Below are 22,219 nucleotides of genomic sequence, written 5' to 3'. Positions count from 1 at the left end.
CCAATAATTTTGCAAAAAGAGATGGCAATGGGGTTCCCGGCCCCAATTAATTAACTTTCATAATTTTACAAATAGACACTCCTCCATGGTATGTGATTGTTGGACGGCACCCGAGGATTCGGTTAGGACACTCCTTCATGGTATGAGATTGATGGAAGGCACCCGAGGATTCGGTTAGCCATGGTTTGTGAAAGCAAAGATTGGAAGGAGTGTCAACCAAAAAAATAAAACTTTATGGGAGCCGCTCTTCGAGAGTTTGTCTGGCAAGGGGGTTAGAGTACCCACTACCATTCGTTGACAACAACAAACACCTCTCAAAACTTTACTTTTATGCTCTCTATATGATTTCAAAACTGAAAAAGCTCTAGCACATGATTTAATCCCTGCTTCCCTCTGCGAAGGGCCTGTCTTTTACTTTATGTTGAGTCAGTAAACCTATTTCCCTCCATCTTAAGCAAGCATTTGAGTTGTTGTGATCAAATCATTTATATTGTGATCTGCTTAATCATGCCTTTTACTCTTCCTTGTTTAGTACAAGTTTTATCTGAATGAATATAGCTTTGGAAGTTATCAATGATTATGAGAAGATTATTATGATTGAGTATGCAAGTTGTGCCATATAAGCTTTAACATAAGAGCGCTGCTCGATAGATAAGTACAATCTGTTAATTGTTCTCTGACCAAGAATGAAGTTTGCCATCACCAATTATGATTTCTTATGCACCTTTATTTTTGATTACCTTCTACTTGTTTCAAGTTGAATTATATGAGGAAGTTGTTCACTAGAATGTCTTGTGTGAATTAATATGATGCTTCTTGTCCATATTTGGTTTATCGACTCTTCACTCCATAAACATGTGGTCCTGTTTACCGAGTTCAGTTTCGCTTGGGCACAAGCGAATTCTAAGCTTGGGGGGAGTTCATACGTCCATTTTGCATCACTATTTTATATCATAATTTACTGTTATTCATTGATATATTTCGTATTTAGAGGTGATACTTATGTTATTTCATCTATTTTGCATGTTTCATGATTGTTGGAGAATCGCGCACCGGAGTCAGGATTCTGCTGGGAAAAGCGCCATCAGAATGCAATATTTCGGAAGATCAACAATTGACGGAAATTATACTAAAAATCCTATTTTTCCAGAAGACGAAGAGAGCCAAAAGGAGGAGCCGAGGAGGGCCGCCATGGGCCCCCCCATAGGCCGGCGCGGGCCCTAGCCTGGCCGCGCCGCCATGTGGGGAGGGGGCCCACTGCCCCTCTGGCCTCCTCTCCTTCGCGTACTTCTTCGTCCCGAAAACCTAAGCTCCAGAGGATAGTCGCGAAGAGTCACAGCCACCTCTGTGGGGCGGAAAACACCAGAGAGAAAAGAGCTCTCCGGCAGGCTGAAATCTGCCGGGGAAATTCCCTCCCGGAGGGGGAAATCAACGCCATCGTCACCGTCATCGAGCTGGACATCATCTCCATCACCATCACCATCATCTCCATCATCATCACCGCTGTCTCCACCGCTGCACCTCGTCACCGCTGTAACAATTAGGGTTGGATCTTGATTGTTTGATAGGGGAAACTCTCCCGGTATTGATTTCTACTTGTTATTGATGCTATTGAGTGAAATCATTGAACCAAGGTTTATGTTCAGATTGTTATTCATCATCATATCACCTCTGATCATGTTCCATATGATGTCTCGTGAGTAGTTCGTTTAGTTCTTGAGGACATGGGTGAAGTCTAAATGTTAGTAGTGAATTATGGTTGAGTAATATTCAATGTTATGATATTTAAGTTGTGGTGTTATTCTTCTAGTGGTGTCATGTGAACGTCGACTACATGATACTTCACCTTTATGGGCCTAGGGGAATACATCTTGTACTCGTGTGCTAATTGCGGGGTTGCCGGAGTGACAGAAACCTAAACCCCCGTTGGTATATCGATGCAGGAGGGATAGCAGGATCTCAGAGTTTAAGGTTGTGGTTAGATTTATCTTAATTACTTTCTTGTAGTTGCGGATGCTTGCAAGGGGTTTAATCACAAGTATGTATTAGTCCTAGGAAGGGCGGTGCATTAGCATAGGTTCACCCACACAACACTTATCAAAACAATGAAGATTAATCAGCTATATGAAGCGAAAGCACTGGACTAAATTCCTGTGTGCCCTCAGGAACGTTTGGTCATTATAAGTAATCAAACCGGCTTGTCCTTTGTGCTAAAAAGGATTGGGCCACTCGCTGCAATTGTTACTCTCGCATTTTACTTACTCGTACTTTATTCATCTGTTACATCAAAAGCCCCTGAATACTTGTCTGTGAGCATTTACAGTGAATCCTTCATTGAAACTGCTTGTCAACACCTTCTGCTCCTCGTTGGGTTCGACACTCTTATTTATCGAGAATACTACGATACACCCCCTATACTTGTGGGTCATCAGAGCTCGGCGGAGGCGGCGCCGTTCGAGGTGGTCGTGCTCGTCGTCGCATAGGCATCGTCGGTGCGGAAAAACACTCCTCCGCCGCAAGAACAGCCCCGGTGACAATCCCGAGGCTAATTTCGTAGTTTAAGTTGTCAAATTAACGAGCGAAGTAGGGTTAGTGAAGTATTTTGGGTATTATTTGTAAATTATCTTCGAATGTAGCTCGATCGGAGCAAGATTTGGTTCCATTTCGCAAGATCATCGCATCACATTTTCCCGCGACGTTTGATTTTCCGTTTTTCAGTTCGCGAGTTCGGTTCATATTCTGTGTGGTGACTAAAAACATCTAAACTGAACAATTCAGGAGACCGAACTCCGTGTTTTCGGTTCGGATAAATACGGGCACTACTAGAGATGCTCTAACAGGCACACACACTCTGCCGGTGGAGAGACTGATAAGGAGATGGTCTTTTCCGGTAGCAATGCATGCTAAAAAAGATCACTTGCTATGCATTACTATTTTTTCTTATAAATGTTACACGAAATTTCAAAAGTTGAGACAAATTTAGTCTTCAAAGTTTGTTGTGCTTATAACTCCATGTTTTTATAGTGTTTTAAGGTCATGGTACATCTAGAGATAATAAACCATAGATTTTTTTTGATAAAGAATAAACCATAGATGTACATACCATGCATGCAAATATCATGAGAACTATTTTTCATGTTTAATTAATTATTGTCCGTCAAATGTCTCTCCCCCTCTCCCTCTTCTCTGGCTAGCTCATGAAATTCCCCTAAATATTTCTCTGTAGGCGTTAGTTTTATGCATGGCCTCTCTCTCTATCTACTTAGCTTGCTAACTAGTAACTATATACTATGTCAAAACGACCAAGAATACTCGGCACTCTGCAGCAATCTTTTCACCGGTGGGTGTGCATGCATGCATGCATACACTGCATCACTGCAACATAATACCCAGATCGAAGGGACGACCTCTATCATATCTGTTGCCCTGACAGCACATCGACAAACGCATGCAGGCACCATATGAATATTAGATAAATCTGTCCGTGCAGAGCATCTTCCCATATACTCTTGATGCCAACCTTGCAGGTTAGCACGACCATGTGTAATATCCTCATCGATCATGTTCCCAACGCCTGCCCACTGTCTGATAGCCTGATAGTGTGAGCAAGAGTGCAAGTCACATCAATTAAGTGACAAACCTCAGCGGTCATCAGAACATCACGAGAGATATATAGATTGGTTCTCTGGGACGGCAACTCATTATATTCGAAGGGACCAAACTAAGTATATAAGGTCCCCTAGCCCCTAATTAAGTACTAGCAAAATGTAGCGGGGTAGGGGGAGATTGTTCTTGGATAAAACTGACGCCTGCAGAGAAATTTTTGGAGTTGGAGCCTGGAGGCGTTCTTCTTCTAGGACCAATCCCGTAATGAGTATCTATCTCTCTCGTCACCTTCTCCATGGGCATGGAGCCATGGACACTAAAATACATGCAATCAGACAGAGCTGCGTGACTGCTCAGTCTGCTCGCCCCAGAGAGGAGAACGAACCCCTGTGCAAGAATGGCGTGGAAAAATACAACTGTGAGCGAATCCACTTGATCTCATCCATTCGCAGAAAAGACGTGCAGAATTATTTCACATGTTATTACTATTTCCGCATGCAAAGATCGGGGGTACTACAAAATGCATACAACATCACTTATTGCAGATAACTCACTGTATGTTTCTGAAGGAGTGGCATTGGGAAATATGCATTGCCTTGCCTGACGGTGATCTTCAGCAGCTTTGACAAATATACGTAGATCATCCAGTATTTCAGTTGCTTGGTTGCTCCTGCAGAAACAGACCAGGTCAAAACCAGAGCCGCTGGTTCTTGTTTTGATAACCCACTAGTGTAAAGGTAATGAGGGATATGGAAAGGGTGTGGTTGAGTACTTCAGAAAAGATCAAACTAGTACGTAGTAGCTAATAGGCCAAGTCATGCACAGAGTTGTCAATAACTAGTGTCCCTGCTACATGCATCAATGCATGTCACTGACTGTGTCCCTGCTACATGCACGACGATCGATCCATCATATCTATGCTTCTTTCCTTTAGAGCTCGTCTCACCCAGTAATCGCATGCTTCACCACTGCTGAGAGGTTTTGAAAAGAGAGGTAGCCGGACGTGGTCCTGAAGTGCGTATGCGGGAAGCAGATGCAGTGCAGTGCAGTGCAGTGCTGGGGTCGCAAGCCACTAGCTGATCGAGAGCAATGAATAATTAGAGGTGACCTTTAAGTGTGCAGCGTGCAGTGCCATCGGCTCCTGCTAGATACTGCCGTGGAACGGAATGCATGCAACACACAGGTAGGCCTGGCAGGGACATGGATCACAATCCTATTCCCGCTCCTGCCGGGGGACACACGTCTGGTTCCTCGCCAGGCGCGTCTTGCCTCCATTCCCACATCCTGCCAAGCTCTGCTTAACAAGATGATCAGTCGTGCTTAACTAGATGATCAGTCGCAGCTGCTATGGCATGTAGTAGGAGAGTGTTTGGTAGCATGCAGCGATTTTGGGCTCCCGGGGCAGGACCTGGGTGGCATGCCCCATCGGAAACGGTATTTGGGCAATCTTCTCCATTTTGTTTGGTAATAACTTATCATGCCACTAAATGCGAAGTGGGCAATTATACGCTTTTTGTTTGGTACGTCGCACATAAGTTATTTTCGCTCGGTTGATATGGTAATCTCTTACATTGGACTGGTGAAAGTTATTAATATTCGGCTCATCAAAAGAGGGTGGTAATAAGAACACCTCCTTAACCAATAGTTATCTGAATCCCTGCGCACCAAAAAATGGTTATCCTAATGAACTAGCATGATGGCCCTCGCAAATGCGAGGGCATCACTAATAGTTAACTTTTGTAGGGTAGCATTATCTTTGGTGTGTGTCAAATTTGATCAGAAATGTTAATACGTTTACAAATTCACGGATTTCATATTGTGCTATAGAAAGTAATACATTATATGGCCACCAACTATATATGCTAAATATATATCTTTAATCATACTACCTATGTCCATAAATAGACAAATCTAAGACATATATTTTATGAATGGAGGAAGGTGTCTCGGATCATTAGCAATTAAATAATATATAATATATATATTAATTAAATGAATTAATATATTTAATTAATTAATAAAGGCTTTCTACCCTAAATGGGACCCTCCCGAAAGGGGAGCCCATTGAGGGGGGGATGGCCGGCCACCCCATGGGAAAAAGGAGGGGCAGCCGGGCCCAAGGGGGCGGCCGGCTGCACCACCTGCTCCCTCTCCTTTTGTCCCTATATATAGTGGACATGTGGAGGTAGAAAAATACACAAAATAAAAATAGAGATTTCTCTCTCTCTAGTTTTTTCTTTCGCTTGCGCCAGGAGGGAGACAACCCCACCCAGCACGTGGGCGCACTACCGGGATCCGGATCCAGAAGATCTACTTCTGAAACTTTGCTAGATCAGAGCCAAGAGCGTCGTTGGGCACCATACGTGTGTGAAAATTGCGAGGTGTGGAACTTGTGGCACTCGATGTCGTACAACGAGATTGAACACGACCCTGAGGTAGACGATGAGTCCGACTACATCAACCACGTTCTAGCGGGACATTAACCGCTTTCGGTCTACGAGGGTATGTTAGTGAAACCATCTCTGTTACAGCATTACTCTTAGATAGATCTTGGCAATCAGAGTACGCTAGTTAGAATTTTTTGTTTTCTGGTACGAACCGTACAAGTATATACCACCTCCCATAATATTGAAGACCAGATATCAGTTTTAATCAATTCCTATCTAATGGAGTGATATTATACCACGTGCCAAAATATATGACCACCATCACTAGAAGATGAGAAACAAAGAAGCAATACTAATAAAGTGCATGGGTAGCAAGGTCCTAAGCCAAGGCCTTCTCTCACATGTTCTCATCTTAGCATAATCGTCTCCTTCAGTTGTGTTGTCAGCGGGCGCGTATCGAAGAGTTGGCCCTAATTAACATACTTGGGCGTGAAGATCGTCTTCGTCTTTAGCATAGTTCACTATGGGTTTGTTCACCAAGTCAGCATGCTTTGGTCAGCCCTACGATTGATAAGACACTGTGTTAGTGCAGATCAACATGTACTCTATGAACTAGTGAAACAAAAAAATGTCAAGTTATCTTACCATGAAGGTGTTGCCTCAGCTTCTCGTCAACATCAATCTAAAAGCATTGGCTATCATTGCACCATCTGATACCGCCTTGCTCTCTAATCATGCATATCTGGTTCCACCTTATTTTCACCACATCCTAAGGTGGTTGTACCGCTAAAGAGTGGTCTTTGTGATTGCAGTGAACTCAAGAACATCATTTAACAATGCTCTACATCTGTCTTTCTCTGAAGTTGTGGTTACAGCTTACCGCGCTCTTCACGATCTCAACCATCCTATTGAGGACGAACTCTGATAGAGAAGCTTTCCAAATCATTGAAGTTTTGCGGGCATACATAGATGGATCCTGGACAATTTGGAGAGGCAGCATCTTGGACATGTTAGGCAAAACCACTGACGATTTGGAGGGAGTGGACGGATCGGGGGAGCTAACAAGCATGATCGACTATATAAGGCAAGCAAGAACAATGATAATCATGGTACACCTATAAAAAAAATTATCTACTAACGCACTATGCACATCAAGCACATGCTTACAGATCTAAGCTACAACATCAAGGGTTGGAGGTTTCTTATAGCCAGTGGTACCAGATCAACAAGGAGGTCGGGGAAGAGGGAGAAGCCGATAGGGCCACTGTTTCCCTACTCGAGGGAGAAGAAGGAAGGACCACTGTCTTCATGCTAGTGGGAGAAGAAGGGTTGACATACAATCGATGACATGGAGTCCCAACTAGGGTAAGCATGAAAATAGGTTGTACAAAATTTAAATCGCTAGTAACAACTGTGGCAATCAGTCAATCAGTACCAACAAGCATCATGGGATCCATAGATCTGTCCACATCTGGTGCATGCTTACATATCTAAGCTACAAAACTAGAGGTTTGAGAATCTTACAACCATCAGAAGGGCATCCAACACACAGGTCGAGGCAGAGGGAGAAGCCGGTAGGCCATCGAGGGTCGATGCTGCCGAGCTAGAGGTCCCAGTCGCTGAGAAAGCTCCCAACATCTCCATTGATTTTGAAAGGTGGAGGAACTCGAAGGAGGGAAATAGTGGATTTGGATTTCGATTTGGCGGAGACATAATGCCACACCTCAATAGAGGGGCGAAATTCGCAACACCGCGCGAGCTCGTGCCATCTCCATAGATGACTCTACGGAAACACGGCGTTGTCGATTTTAGACGAGACGAGGCTAGCTCCACGAAAACGGTCGACTCGGCAGTTTCTAACAGATCTGGCTCGGAGGGGATTAACCAACATGCGGGTCACAATGGAGCAAACATTCAAACAGCCCCAAATTTGCTCTCTGAACACGCCCTACGAAACATGCCCTGGATCGATCGATCGACAAAGGTCGGGGATGCATATAGAAGTAGGTAGGCCGGTCCATGTATCGACTGGTTGACAGTATATCTATTGATTGCTGCTCGTCCATCGGCTGCCTGCCAGCCGTGAATCTGGCATGCATGTGGATAGATAGATCTCGCGATTTGGGACGCGTCCTCTTGGCCGTTAGCACTACAATACTGCATGCATGCCACAGCACTGCAGTGAGTGCCTCGATCAGACACTCGCTCTGTGTCGTTGCTAGTAGCTCGATGTTAATCATTTGTGGTCGTCAGCTTGTCACTTGTCATCGGGGATGCATACACGTATCTGCTAAGTGAGGAGAACGTATATGGATATGTATCTCAGAGAGATCAAAGCGAGTTTAATTTGCGACTGGCTAGTAGTAGCAGTACAATCTGTGTGACCACGCACTCATTCTGTCGCCATGTACCTTGACTTGTGCTGCCAAATGCTCCATTGATTCATTTCTGCTCCTATTCAGAACCACCACGGTCGGTATTAATGGTCATGTTTACGAATTAATATGGATTCATAATAATTCAGATCGAGCCTCGAATCTTTGCAACTGGATAGGATCTGTCGGGACAATCACTTTGCGGACCGCAAATTGGTTGCCAAACGCTTATAGGGGTCCAAATTATTTGTAATTGCTCAGAATGTCCAAACCCACTTCTCCAACAGAGCCTCGAGGGCCGTTTCTTCATTTTGTTGATCAAGCTAGGAAAACTAAAAATGTAGTCCAAAGAATTTTGAATACTTTAACGGAGTTGCTCTAGCTAGCAGGTACCGTTCTATGCAACACTGACTCAACCAGCTACCTATTCCATCCCATTCACGAAACATTATATGGTGTTTAAAAAACGATGATGCGTTATTTAAAATGTTATTTTGGCCACGATTTCTATTGTAACATACAATATGTGCAGCAACCAACAAAATTATAATAGTACAAATAACATTAGGGATCGAAACTTTCCATGTTCTCAGTATAAAATAAAATAAAATAAATTATTTTGTAAATATAAAATAATAAAAAGGTAACTCCATTTTAAGATCAAGTTAGTAAAATAGATAGAGAGAGAGAGAGAGAGAGAGAGAGAGAGAGAGAGAGAGAGATTGTAAGATGCTCCCAAATCGTATGGACATGATCATTTGTTACCACGAAGAGAGAGAAGAGAGAGTGAGTGAGTACGTGAGGCGAGTTTCCTCCGGTGGTGTCGTGCATCCTTCATAGACTTTCCTTCTTCTCTGGTCGGATCGTGGGGTTCGACGAGGGCCTCGATGCTCAAGTTGTGCTCTATTCTTATGGGTTTTTTTTCCTTTGCTTGTTATATTCACGCAAGTTATTTTTTGACATTATGTTAACTTTGGCTGTATGAGAGAGAGAGAGAGAGAGAGAGAGAGGGGGGAAGGAAGAGAGGGTATCTGGTGCACCGGCTTCTAGTGCACCCAATCTACTTACCTCCTTTTACACAAGTTATCGATATATAAGAAATTTTGTGACAAAGTAGATACTTTCTCCGTTTTTTATGTAAGGCCACTATGAAAAATACAGTTAGTCAATATGTAAGGGCAAACACTAGTCGAGTAAGATTGATTATATTGCTAGATGGTGTTCATTAATGATAAAGTTGCATGCAGCAATAGAGAAAGAGCCACCACATGTAATATATTTAATTAGTCTAAACTACGAAAGTATTTCCACATAAATAATTGTGCTATAGCCTGTAGTATTTTTTCACTATAAACAGTACATGGGCCTGGTGCACCAAGTGTGTATTATCCGGTACATGTCGATATAACATAGCGTGCTAGAGAACATTGTTTTCTCAGCCAGTTTGTCGATCGTGTAGAGCCCCTGTGCGCTCGAGAGAAGTGGGAGGGGAATGACCGGAGATTCCGGCCAGGATGCACGATGGATCCCCGAGGTAGCAAGCGCTGAGCTCCAGCGGGCAGCACGACGACCGGACAGTCGGCAGCACGCAGAGGACAGCAAGAGATGGCTGGCAGGCGATCGACGCGCGCGGGCGCGACATCGGTCCTCGGTCCTCCCGATCTGGAGAGCGCGATGCATGGAGGAGATCGGCCGCGCACCAGCGGCCAGAAAGTACCCCGCGCGCGGCTAGATCGTGCGTGTCATATACTCATGTTCCCTGCCGCTTGTCGCCACGCACTTTGCACGGTTATTCCCGAAAGGCGCATATGGGGCATGCTGCATGGCCGATTGGCCATTGGCCATTGCGGCCTCTGCCGGCACAGACACCCGGACACGCACAGGTCACGTCGACCTCGTACCGTTACACGTACCATCATGCTACGACTCCGGCCGCATGATCTGCATGCGCGGGGCCAGGTTACTCGCCGGTGTCTGGACAAAACATGCTTCGGTTCATCACTATGAGTGTGTTGATGGCCCTCGCCGTGGCCTTGGCCGTCGCGGGGCACAGGCCGGAGTCGAGGAGGCAGGTGCTGGTGTGGTCGCCGTGGCGGAGCTCGTCCGTCGCGTGGCGGCACATGCGGGCATTGGGGAGGCGGCAGCGCACGCCGGAGTCGAGGCACTACCAAATATCGGGGACGCCGGACGCGAGAGCTTTTCGGGCGTCGGTGAGGCGGTAGATGGGGCGCTTGAGCCCTATTGGTCTTGGCCCCGGAGCGAGGCGTGCGGGGTGTTTTCCGAGCGAGGTCAGCCATGCCCAAGTGTGAAGCTTGATTTCAGCTTCTCTACCGGTCATGGCTGAGGGATCCTTTTCGTATGAAGTAGGCAGTGTCCAGTTGGCCTGACTCAACCTACCAAACAATAAAAACTGGAAAAAGCTAGGTTAAGATGAGAATATCTGAGGTCACACAGGCTACCAAATATACCCCATACCGTTGCCTTTCACGCTCTAATTGATGACTAGGGGACCTGTTCTGCGCGTGCATGCGTGCATATAACGTGTATCTCGTGCTGCAACTGGAAGCGCTAATTTTTTAAAAAGGAGGGAAACATAAGCTTTTCCTCGTTTCATTTAATTAAATTTAACTAAGAAGAAGTTTTACGTAGCGAACCGCGAGCAAAAGGCTAGAATACAAAACCTACTATCCCGGGATAAGTGACCATAAATATTTGGCGGAAGCCTTGACGTCGTCCCTTCGTTGGGAGCATCGCGTTTTGGGAAATGGCTTAGAGGTTCTTTGTTGCGCTCCTCCACCTCCAGTGCTCGTTGTTGTCGTCCAAGATTGATCTTCGTGGTCTACAGGAAGAGACACCATTGGACGAGACGTGGAGTTGTTGGTCAGTTTAGGACAAGCTCTTTTTCTTTGTAGTTGTACTGTATGTGGTGGATGTCCTAGGACTAGCCGAGCATGGAGTTTTTGCTACTCTCATTGATCGCAGCGACTTATTGTCGTCTTATACTTGCTTTTATGCATACTATAAAAAAATATGGTATGCCTATGCATAGTTAAAAGGGTGTGAGTAATTTACTAGTAACTTTTAGCACGGAGGGAGTAACTTTTAGTCGATTGAGAACTAGACGTCTTTAAATCTCAATTATAACCCATGTTGCAACTTACCATTAGCACTGGGAACATTTTTCCTAGTTGTAACTGAAAAAATGGCAGATGCTTTCGTTTCAAAAAAATGGCAGATGCAACCTAACTCTTACAACTCAGCTGCATAAATCACGGTGTAAATTTGATGACGTAGGACTTGACTGAAACCTAAATTAGTTGTCTTGTCACCTAGATGAGAACTACCAAAACCGTAGTTAAAAACACCGACGGTGCACCAAAACCTCAGTATGTAGTACGCACCTACGCCAGACTTGGAACCGTGGATACGTCCATGTCTAGCGCGCCGTCAGTCTCGGGTGTGTCCTAGTCATCTGTACCGTCTTCCAGCAGTGTTCAGGATGCGTGACGCCGAAACAGGATGAAATCGGGCGTTTAAGCAATGTTGGGAAGCGTGACAGCGAAACAGGATCGGATGGTAGACTGGTAGTACTTGAATAAGAAGACAAGGGGAATCGACGAACACAGTTACCAAAAGCACTAACAAACCTGATTTTATGTTTTGGTTTCATTTAATGAAATCGGGAGCAGCAACTCCTCAATTCAAAAACAAAAGTTGCCAACAGCACCGGAGATACATACCCCGTTTTGCCGAAGATAGTCTGGAAAGATTGGGCCCAAGTGCATTTTTATTTACTTGGCTTATCCTTTAAAACCGTGTATAGATGTCCAACCGACTACAAAAAGGAGATGGCCTAATTGCGGGCTTTGCCAACTTTGCAAAAGCGAAAATGAATGCGCAATGCATCTCTTGTCCAAGTGTTGTTACTCCCTCCGAATTTGGTATATGCTCATGGGGTGGCTTAGGCTTTACCACGATCGACACCTCCACTTCGCACACCTTCCACAACATTAAAGATCAATTGGTGGGAGTCGGTTATCTATCACAATGGCACCACGAGAAAGTCCCTTGCATAGCTCATCGTGTTAATGTCATATGAGATTTGGAAGAAATGTATTTTCAAAATGGCCACTTTGGTTGTGCATAAGATTATGTTAGAGACCGCTTTGTGAAGTATGGCAGGTGCCAAATATTTGGGGTCACTAGAGATGGCAGCGCCCTTGGCAGACATCCACCTAACCGAAGACGAAGAAGACTTATCTCCACAAGGGGGGCAACTGTCCATGTTGTTCATACCGCCACCGCTGCAACGCCTTCGTGATCGTAGCCAAAACGCTGTGGTACGCCGAGAACTCCCCCTTCTTCCACCTCCGACTTGGCCGAGCACCCTGGTTCCCTACCCTTCTTCACGATGCAACGCCCTTGCTTCAATAGCTAGCGAACGCTCCATGATCGCCGTACCCTTGCACTTACATTTCTGCTTCCTATGCAAACTTGGGTACTCGCATCATCACATGGGTACACATGGGTAAAGACTAAAGAGCAGTGTTGCAGAAACAACGTGACAAGGTTATCCAGGGTCCCCTTCCGTCCTGTCTGCGTGTTCTGCCAGACCCTTGACCGCTAGTGACAGCGAGTAGTGCAGTCACAGTCTACGGAGGAAAAGAAGACCACGATGTGGCTGCTTCATCAGTGAACTTCCCCAGTGTAGGCGTATGCGCATCGTCACAAATCACAAAAGAAACAGCAAAATAAGCAGCATGCATGCAGCAGAGCTAACAAAACAAGGAGAAAATGCTACTACTCCCTCCGATTCATATTAATGGACTCCAATATAGATGTATCTAGAACTAAAATATGTCTAGATACATCCATATTAGAGTCAATTAATATGAACCGGAGGGAGTACTAGTATTGTCCAGATTCAGCATATGACACCTATTAATCACCAAAGGGTACGGCAGTGGTAAAGCCCAGTGAGCATAGAGGATGCATTCTAGCTCCAAGCCAAGTCTATTGGACACCATTACTGCATTACTGGCCAAATGAAGTCACATAAAAAAAATTGTAGGGTCATCGCTAGATTTTACTAGCAAAATTCTAACTGGATTCAACCAACCACAGTCGATTTAACACATGGCAGCTAGCGAGTTCCCAGCCACGTTGGCCAACTGTAAACAAAAACTTAATGCAACATATGGGAATGTGACGTACAAACTTGCAAGCCATGTATGGACATGTTCCACATTGTACAAGGAAATCATTCAATCGGTCAATACCTTTTGCAATTAAAGTAGATGATGTGCACATTCCAGTATAAGATTCAAATTTTCCATAATTTCGTTAAATCACAGAAGCATTGGGCTGGTTGACTTCTGTAACACAACTTACAAGGTAGGCGCATCCCGGTTTAGTTCGCAAGTGCAATATTATTGCCGCCATCATCTTTTACAACAGGAAACTTCCTCGGAAACAAAAGAAAAAGAGACTTCGAAGGAAGAGCAGAAATGTCATCCGCTGGAGTGTGACCACATGACCTGACAAATAAGCAGTGTCGAATCAGTAAACCCACGTTATGACGATAAATGATTAAACTTAGACATGACTTTTACTTCAGGTCTAGACTTAGATAGGCAAAGGCCTAACAAAAATCTAGTGAAAAGTCTAGCATGTGCATACATGCATACAGCCTGTACCACCCAATAAAGTGGAGTACTACAATACAGACATTGCCAATGAAAATGTATGGCAGTCTGAAAATATCTGCTGACAACAGTTGCTCTGATGCAGTTATTACTTATTAAGGATGCTACAATAGACGTTGCCAAGATGATATCCATGAAAGAAACTAATTAAATGAATATGACACAGATAGTGCAAATGAGACGTCAAACAAGAGAAGAACTGGAGCTTCTGACCAAAAGCGAAATCCTGTACTAAGGAAACGAATAGGATGACACACAAGTACAGTTACTTAGATTCAGTTCAAAACAATATTTTTCAATGAAGGATCAAAAACATGACTGTTTAAGTGTTTATAATACCACGACAAAGTTCCCAACACATAGCAGAAATCTATTTTATGCAGAGTACAGGTCACTGTTAAAATTATTTACTGAATCACAGAAGTAAATTAACTGATTATTTGGCATATTTATTGACTTTCAATCCATTATCAGGTGAAGGTTCTCTTCAATTTCGATACAGAAAAAGGTTTTCACAGACATAGTAAATGTATGCTAAGCTAACCACACTCTATTTTGCTTGCCTAGGCAACACAGTAGTGTAGCTCAAACTTTGCCCACCACAAACATCATTATACCCATCTTGACCACAGTAGCCCAAAGAAAGGTAAAACTTGGATGGTAAATACATCGACTTATTTGGTTTAACCGATTATTAAACCAGTAACATAACAGTATTGAACTGACTTCATTACCTACGTGAATACTTTTAATGTCAAGTCAATTTCAACTCAGCAGAAGCAACTATTACCAGTCTCTTGAACCTCTGAAACCAAGAGTATCAAACTCAAATACTGAAAGCAACTTTGCTTTGTGAGACTTTCATAATCGTCACATGTCTTGCACAACTGTGCCATTATGAAACGACTCCTAAATGTCACAGATGTGTATCACAACTAAAACAAGGTGATATTCAGGGCTTGTTTGGATTGCGCCTACGTCAACCCTACCAAAATTGGCTAGCCAATTTTTTGGTGCAGAAATCTACCACCCATGGGCTGCCAAAATTTAGGCTAGAATCAATGAAGGAAACAACAAGTGATCCATAGGCAGCCAAATAATTGGCAACAAACCAAACAGACAGGAGGATATTTGGCATGACCAATTTTTTGGTAGGGTAAGCTGGGGACACAAACCAAACAGGCCCTTACAATTTAGGTGCTTTGTGTACGGAATTAGCTAGGAGATCATTAACCATGTTTCAAAAATATTGCAGTGAAAATTAACCATGAAAAATAACCATGGTTCATAACTTTATATCACTAAATACACTGCAAAAGTCAACAAGAAGTTACTGTGCCAACTATCAATCTATGATGATTTACATTATATCACAAGAACATGCTGAGACTTAAAGAGAACATCAATGGTCACAAGAACATGATTTACATTATATCACAATGTACCTGGCACAGTCCACTTTCGGAATTCAAAAGAGAATTATATTTACAATAATTAACTAACTGTAAATACGCACTGGATATCCCACTGACGAATATGTAAAGTTCGTTTCATGTTCCATTTAGATTGAGCAAGCAATTAACTGGTTACATGGAACCAGTTCCATCTCGAACATTACAAGAGCAATGGTGAAGGGTCGTCAGTTGAAGCTATGTCTGGTAGAAGATGGCGCTTGAATTTCAGAAGATTGCTGAATGAGCATTTAGAATCACAGCCGGTTGATTTGGAAAGTAGGCTGACAGGGGTACCTTTGAATGAGGAAAAAGATAGGACCAATTGGAAATGGCCTAACTCTGAGATTTTCTCTGTTAAGCCAGTTTACAACACATTACTAGCAGTGGTACTGGTTGATTGTTTAAACATCTGTGGGAAGTGAAAATACCTTTGATGATCAGAATCTGGTTGTGGCTTCTTTGGCACGATGCAATGGCAACGAAGGATAATAAGAGCAAAAGGAAATGGGTGGGCAATACAATCTCAGATCTGCAAATTCTGTTTTGAAGAGGAGACAATTCATCATCTTTGACCGTGTGGTGGCTAAATACGTGTGGAGTGTGGTAAGCAGAGCAGTTGGGATTGGGACTAGGCCAAGGTATTTTACACAGTACTTTTGGTGGATACCCCATTGATTGCCTGCTTGTAGAAATGTCTAAATCACTAGCCTCATGTCGGTCTGTTAGGCAATCTGGAAAACGTGAAATAGGACTTCCTTTAAAGCAAACTAATCAAATCTCCAGCAGAACTAATCGGCTATGCGTGTGTTATTTTCGAATATTGTGTAGGTTGCATAACTTGCAGGAAACAAGGAGTGATCCAGGTGAGGAAACAACGTCCTGTTTGCTTTATCGAACTTGTAGTTTTCGTTATGTTTAGCAGTAGGCGGCCATTTTCGTTATCTCTTATTCGCTTTATTTCGAGACCTTTGTTCGTGTGTCATTCTGATAGTGGAACCCAGCCCACCTATGTCGTATGGAACAGAGAAGATAGTGATGAAGCTGGGTTAGTGTTCTACGTTACTTAACTGTTTCACGAGCTGCAACAAGACAGAAATATCTCATTTCACACAAGGTTGGATTATCAAATGAAATCAAGGCTGGCGTTTCTACCGCACAGACAAACACACACACAGACTCAAAGGGAGATTTAGGCATGTATGCAACGAAACCCTAGTTCCGACCTCAGATCTGGGTGCAGCAGTCCTCACCTGGATCACTGGGTGTAGCCACCGCCGACGGCGTTGTAGTCCTCCTCAACGGCGGTGTTAACGTAGGGCGGAGGGAAGTCCTTGGCGGGGTCGAACTGCTTTGCGGCCATGTAGAGCTGGAGGTCGGGCTTGCGGAGGAGGGTGCGACGGACGGGCGGGCGGTTGCGGCGGCCGTCGCGGGGGAAGTACTTGATGTCGTAGACGGTCTCCGGGTCGGAGGTGGGGATGACGGCCCTGGGGGAGTCGTCGCGCAGGGTGGCCGGGCAGGTTTGGCGGTACTCGAGCGCGCCCGGGACCGCGCTGCGGTACTCCGGCGAGGAGCACGGGCCGGTGATCTCCCACGGCTTCTTGAAGAATTTGCGGAAGGTCTGGATCAGCGACTTGCCGGCGCCGGCGGCGGTGGCGGCCATGGGGGCGGTGCGGTGGCTACGGCCCGACGGAAGAGCAGGTGGGGGTGGGGAACGGAAGATGCAGGGAATGGCTGATTCGGGAAGAAGGTCGGGTTCGCGATGGATGCAGAATGCAGCCTGACCTGGACCGTTTGATCTCTCATAGAAAAAACCAGGCCGGACCGGCTGCTAACCTCTGACCCCTCGCCGGTTTTGTGAGTTCTTTTAGATGCCGGTTTTGTCAGCTAGAAGTTCAACATGCAAACGAACCCGACAAATACATGTCAGACCGGTTTGTTTAGCATACGAACCGGTGTTATAGAGATAGAAATTGACCCTCCCCAGGGCGTCAAACCCTAATCGCGAGAGGATGGCTAAATAGGGCTCTGGTCGCCAATGGTGGCATGCCATTGCATCAAGTTATGGGGGCACCATACATAGATTCCAACGACGGTGTTGGAAGCTCGAGGCGGTAACCTAGAGTAAGCTACGGCGCCACTCCAATCGACACAGTTGTAAGGGCATCACTGAAGTTAGGGATGCAAAGAGGCGCCTAGGTCAAGCCCGATTCATAGTTAAAATAAGTTATGTTGGGCATATTCCCTCAAAAAAAGCTATGTTAGGTATAGCCTCTTTTTAGCAAATTGGTTTAGTTTGAACTTGCTTATACTTCTGCGGGTTGCAACCCTAGCTGAAGCTTGTAGAAGGGTAGTTGTCTTAACTATTGTCGACCGTAGTAGCGACTCAACAAGATCTAGTGCAGCTACTTCCTTCCTATGTGGTTGGCATCTCTAGTATAAATCCTCGTAACGACCTTTGTTGGAACGAATGCTGGTGATGTCGTGGGTGTTGGAACATGTTGAAGGCAGTGGACAAGACCACGAACACAACGAAGCCCGGGCAAGCCGGTCAATTACACTCCAACTCGTGAAAGAAAATCGGCAACCTCTTCGTGTGAGCGGCAGCGAAGCCCGGGCAAGTGCCAGGGATGATGCGTCCACCCATGGTTGAAGGCATGGTTTGTTAATTTGTGCTCTCCTTTCCACGGCCTTAGATAACATGGGATCCTTATGATGGGGCTTTGAAAGAACTGTTAGGATTTTCACCTCCTTAGAGGCACCGCCTCGATGTAAACTGTATGGAGGGGACTAGTATCTAGCAGCTTGTGAGTGTTATTCATGAGATGTTTATGTGGGGTCATGAGGCTGGTCTCTAATAGACTTTAGCCCTAGGTTTTGGAACTAATTGGGCAACTCCCAATTTTTAATTAATGAAATGAAAAAAAAAGTTTGGCTTATTTCAAAAAAATCTAGAAGGTAGAAGAGAATTGCTTTATAGAGAACATTGTGACTGATATTTGCCCTAACTTAATCTAGCTACTCCCTAATTATTATTTTTCGCTAAATAAAACAAGGAAGCATCATTTTTATCGGATTTTGGCACATAATTCCCCAACGGACAAAGAGTCAAGAGCTAAATATTAGATCACTTTCAGTCTCGCCAAATAGACTACATGTTTGGTTCCACTTTGTTGTAGTGATCAAAGTTTTTGTGAAGGCCTGCATCGTGAACAAAAGGACCGCAGAAAGATTCTTTTTGATGTTTCCATCGATAACAAGATAACTTCATCAATCTCAAAACCAGTCGGTTCAGTCTCTATGATATACTTATTGGGATAGAGTGTGCTTATGTGAGTTCATATATGTGAGTTTATATTTTTTTCGACAAAGAGTATATATTAATATTAGAGATACCAATTACATCCAGCCTGTGGAACAACGCACTACCCTAGCGACATTACGGATGCACACAGCCAAAAAAGAAAGAAGAATTACCAAAAAAGAAAAGCCCCGCTACAGTGATCTAATCCTTTAAACAACGGCACTAACACCACCATGACAACACCAGAAGTTCAGCTTCTCCAAAAGCGACACCTCCAAGAAGGTAACAGTGCACCAGTGCTGTCGTCGCCCGATCATAGATCTTAGGTTTTCACCCTGAAGAAAATCCTCACTCTCAAAAAAATGCTTCAACAAGGACATTGCCAGGCACAACCAATTAAGGCCAGACCTTGGATTTTTACCCTAAAAGTAAGATTTTGAACTTCTCCTGTGCAGTCGCCCCCACTCGCATGCCGTTGCTTGATACGTCTCCAACGTATCTATAATTTCTGATGTTCCATGCTTGTTTTATGACAATACCTACATGTTTTGCTCACACTTTATAATATTTTTATGCATTTTTCGGAACTAACCTATTAACAAGATGCCTGATGACCCACAAGTATAGGGGATCGCAACAGTCTTCGCGGGAAGTAAAACCCAATTTATTGATTCGACACAAGGGGAGCCAAAGAATACTTGAAAGCCTTAACAGCGGTGTTGTCAATTCAGCTGCACCTGAAAACAGACTTGCTCGCAAGAGTTTATCAGTAGTAACAGTTTTATAGCAGTAGCAGTAGTGAAATAACAGCAGGATTAAAATACTGTAGGCACAGGGATGGATGAACGGGCGTTGCATGGATGAGAGAAACTCATGTAACAATCAAAGCAGGGCATTTGCAGATAGTAATAAAACGGTGTCCAAGTACTAAACAATCCATAGGCATGTGTTCCATATTTAGTCGTACATGCTCGCAATGAGAAACTTGCACAACATTTTTTGTCCTACCAGCCGGTGGCAGCCGGGCCTCTAGGGAATCTACTGGAAATTAAGGTACTCCTTTTAATAGAGTACCGGAGCAAAGCATTAACACTCCGTGAACACATGTGATCCTCACATCACTGCCTTCCCCTCCGGTTGTCCCAATTTCTATCACTTTGGGGCCTCGGGTTCCGGACAGCGACATGTGTATACAACTTGCAGGTAAGATCATAAAACAATGCATATCATCATGAAACAATAACATGTTCAGATCTGAGATCATGGCACTCGGGCCCTAGTGACAAGAATTAAGCATAACAAGTTGCAACAATATCATCAAAGTACCAATTACGGACACTAGGCACTATGCCCTAACAATCTTATGCTATTACATGACCAATCTCATCCAATCCCTACCATCCCCTTCAGCCTACAGCGGGGAAATTACTCACACATGGATGGGGGAAACATGGCTGGTCGATGGAGAGGTGTCGGTGGTGATGATGGCGATGATCTCCTCCAATTCCCCGTCCCGGCGGAGTGCCAGAACGGAGTTTCTGGTCCCGAGACGGAGTTTTGCGATGGTGGTGGCGTTCTGGATGGTTTCTGGCGACTTCGACTTCCCGTCTCGCGTTTTTAGATCTAAACCCTTAAATAGTCCAGAGGGGGGCGTCAGAGGCTGGCCGAGGCGGCCTCACCATAGGGCGGCGCGCCCCCCCTCCAGGCCGCGCCAGCCCATGGTGTGGAGGCCCTGTGCCTCCCCCTGGCCTGCCCTTCTGGCTCCGTGAATCTTCTGGAAAAGTAAGCCCTTTGACATAAATTCCGGGGATTTTCCTGAAAGTTGAATTTCTGCACAAAAACGAGACACCAGGGCAATTCTGCTGAAAACAGCGTTAGTCCGTGTTAGTTGTATCCAAAATACACAAATTAGAGGCAAAACAATAGCAAAAGTGTTCGGGAAAGTAGATACGTTTTGGACGTATCAACTCCCCCCAAGCTTAGCTTATTGCTTGTCCTCAAGCAATTCAGTTAACAACTGAGTGCGATAAAAGAACTTTCACGAACACATTTGTTCATATGATGTAAATATTCTCATGATATAGACAAGTACTTAGGCAATTCATAATAAGATACATGCAAATAAAATCATCTAATAGATATGTCAATCATGGAAAAGGTACCAACAAATTAATAATAAGCATCATGAATCATGTCTATCAGCTGGATTGCAATGTTCATAAAAGGATATGATAAAGTGGTATCTTGCTTGCCCGTATTTATACAGCAAAACATAAATGCTCGGGCACCTTTGAAGTTCATGGAAAGACTAGAAGTAGAGATTGTCAAAGATAAAAGCATCAAAGTTGTACCACAGTTAATCACATTTTGGAACAAGCATATTATACTAAGAATGACAGTTGTGCTCTCAAGAAAGTGCTCAAAGAAAGGATGGTGACCCAACATAAAAGTAAAAGATTGACCCTTCGCAGATGAAAGCAGGGATTAACATGAGCTAGAGCTTTTCATTTTTAAAACAGGAGTAAAATTATTTTGAGAGGTGTTTGTTGTTGTCAACGAATGGTAATGGGTACTCCAACTACCTCGTCAACCAGACTTTCAAGAGCGGCTCCCATGAAGGACGTTATTTCTACCAGCAAGGTAGATCATCCCTCTTCTCTTTTGTTTACACATGTACTTTAGTTTTATTATGGATGACACTCCCCCCAACCTTTGCTTACACAAGCCATGGCTAACCGAATCCTCGGATGCCTTCCATCAATCTCATACCATGGAGGAGTGTCTACTTGCAAAATTAAGTTGCTTACTGATGAATCAGGGCAAAACATGTGAAGAGAATTATTAATGAAGTTTGATTAATTGGGGCTGGGAACCCCGTTGCCAGCTCTTTTTGCAAAATTATTGGATAAGCGGATGCGCCACTAGTCCATTATGAAAGTCTGTCAAGAGTAAATGACAAGGTTGAAAGATAAACACCACATACTTCCTCATGAGCTATAAAACATTGACACAAATTGAGAAGCATTTTGAAGGTTTAAAGGTAGCGCATGAGAATTTACTTGGAATGGTTTGAAATGCCATGCATAGGTATTTATGGTGGACACTTTAGAATAACTTGGTTCTCAGGGGTTTGGAAGCACGAGCAGAGTTCCCGCTCAGTACAAGTGAAGGCTAGCAATAGACTGGGGAGCGACAATCAAGAGAGCAGTAACTGTCATAATCATGCTTGCGGCAAAATAAATTAACGGAGGCATAAAAGTGATACAAGAACTCTGAGGCAAAGTAAATCATCGAGGCTTTTAATTGACTTTTGTTCAGTCATATGCATGCGTGAGCATGTGCCAAATCGATTCAAGTGAATTATTCAGAGGAGGATACCACAATGTCATAC

General features: G+C 44.1%; 1 protein-coding gene across 1 annotated transcript; it reads right to left on the bottom strand.

Moving 5' to 3' along the window:
- Positions 1-13,685: 13,685 nt before the first annotated feature.
- On the bottom strand, positions 13,686-17,296 carry LOC127343722 (uncharacterized). The gene is made up of 2 exons (XM_051369910.2): positions 16,778-17,296; positions 13,686-13,905 (listed from the first exon to the last, which is right to left on the bottom strand). Exon 1 carries the CDS (start codon positions 17,185-17,187, stop codon positions 16,783-16,785), a length of 405 nt encoding a protein of 134 aa, XP_051225870.1. The 5' UTR covers positions 17,188-17,296; the 3' UTR covers positions 13,686-13,905; positions 16,778-16,782.
- Positions 17,297-22,219: the final 4,923 nt, after the last annotated feature.

Source organism: Lolium perenne, chromosome 3, assembly GCF_019359855.2.
Source record: "Lolium perenne isolate Kyuss_39 chromosome 3, Kyuss_2.0, whole genome shotgun sequence".
NCBI classification, from domain to species: Eukaryota; Viridiplantae; Streptophyta; class Magnoliopsida; order Poales; family Poaceae; genus Lolium; species Lolium perenne.
Note: the sequence above shows the minus strand (reverse complement) of the source record. Positions and strands in the feature narration are given on the sequence as shown.

Coding starts and splice junctions, on each gene's coding strand:
- LOC127343722 (XM_051369910.2), bottom strand. CDS start 17,187: ATGGCCGCCACCGCCGCCGGCGCCGGCAAGTCGCTGATCCAGACCTTC.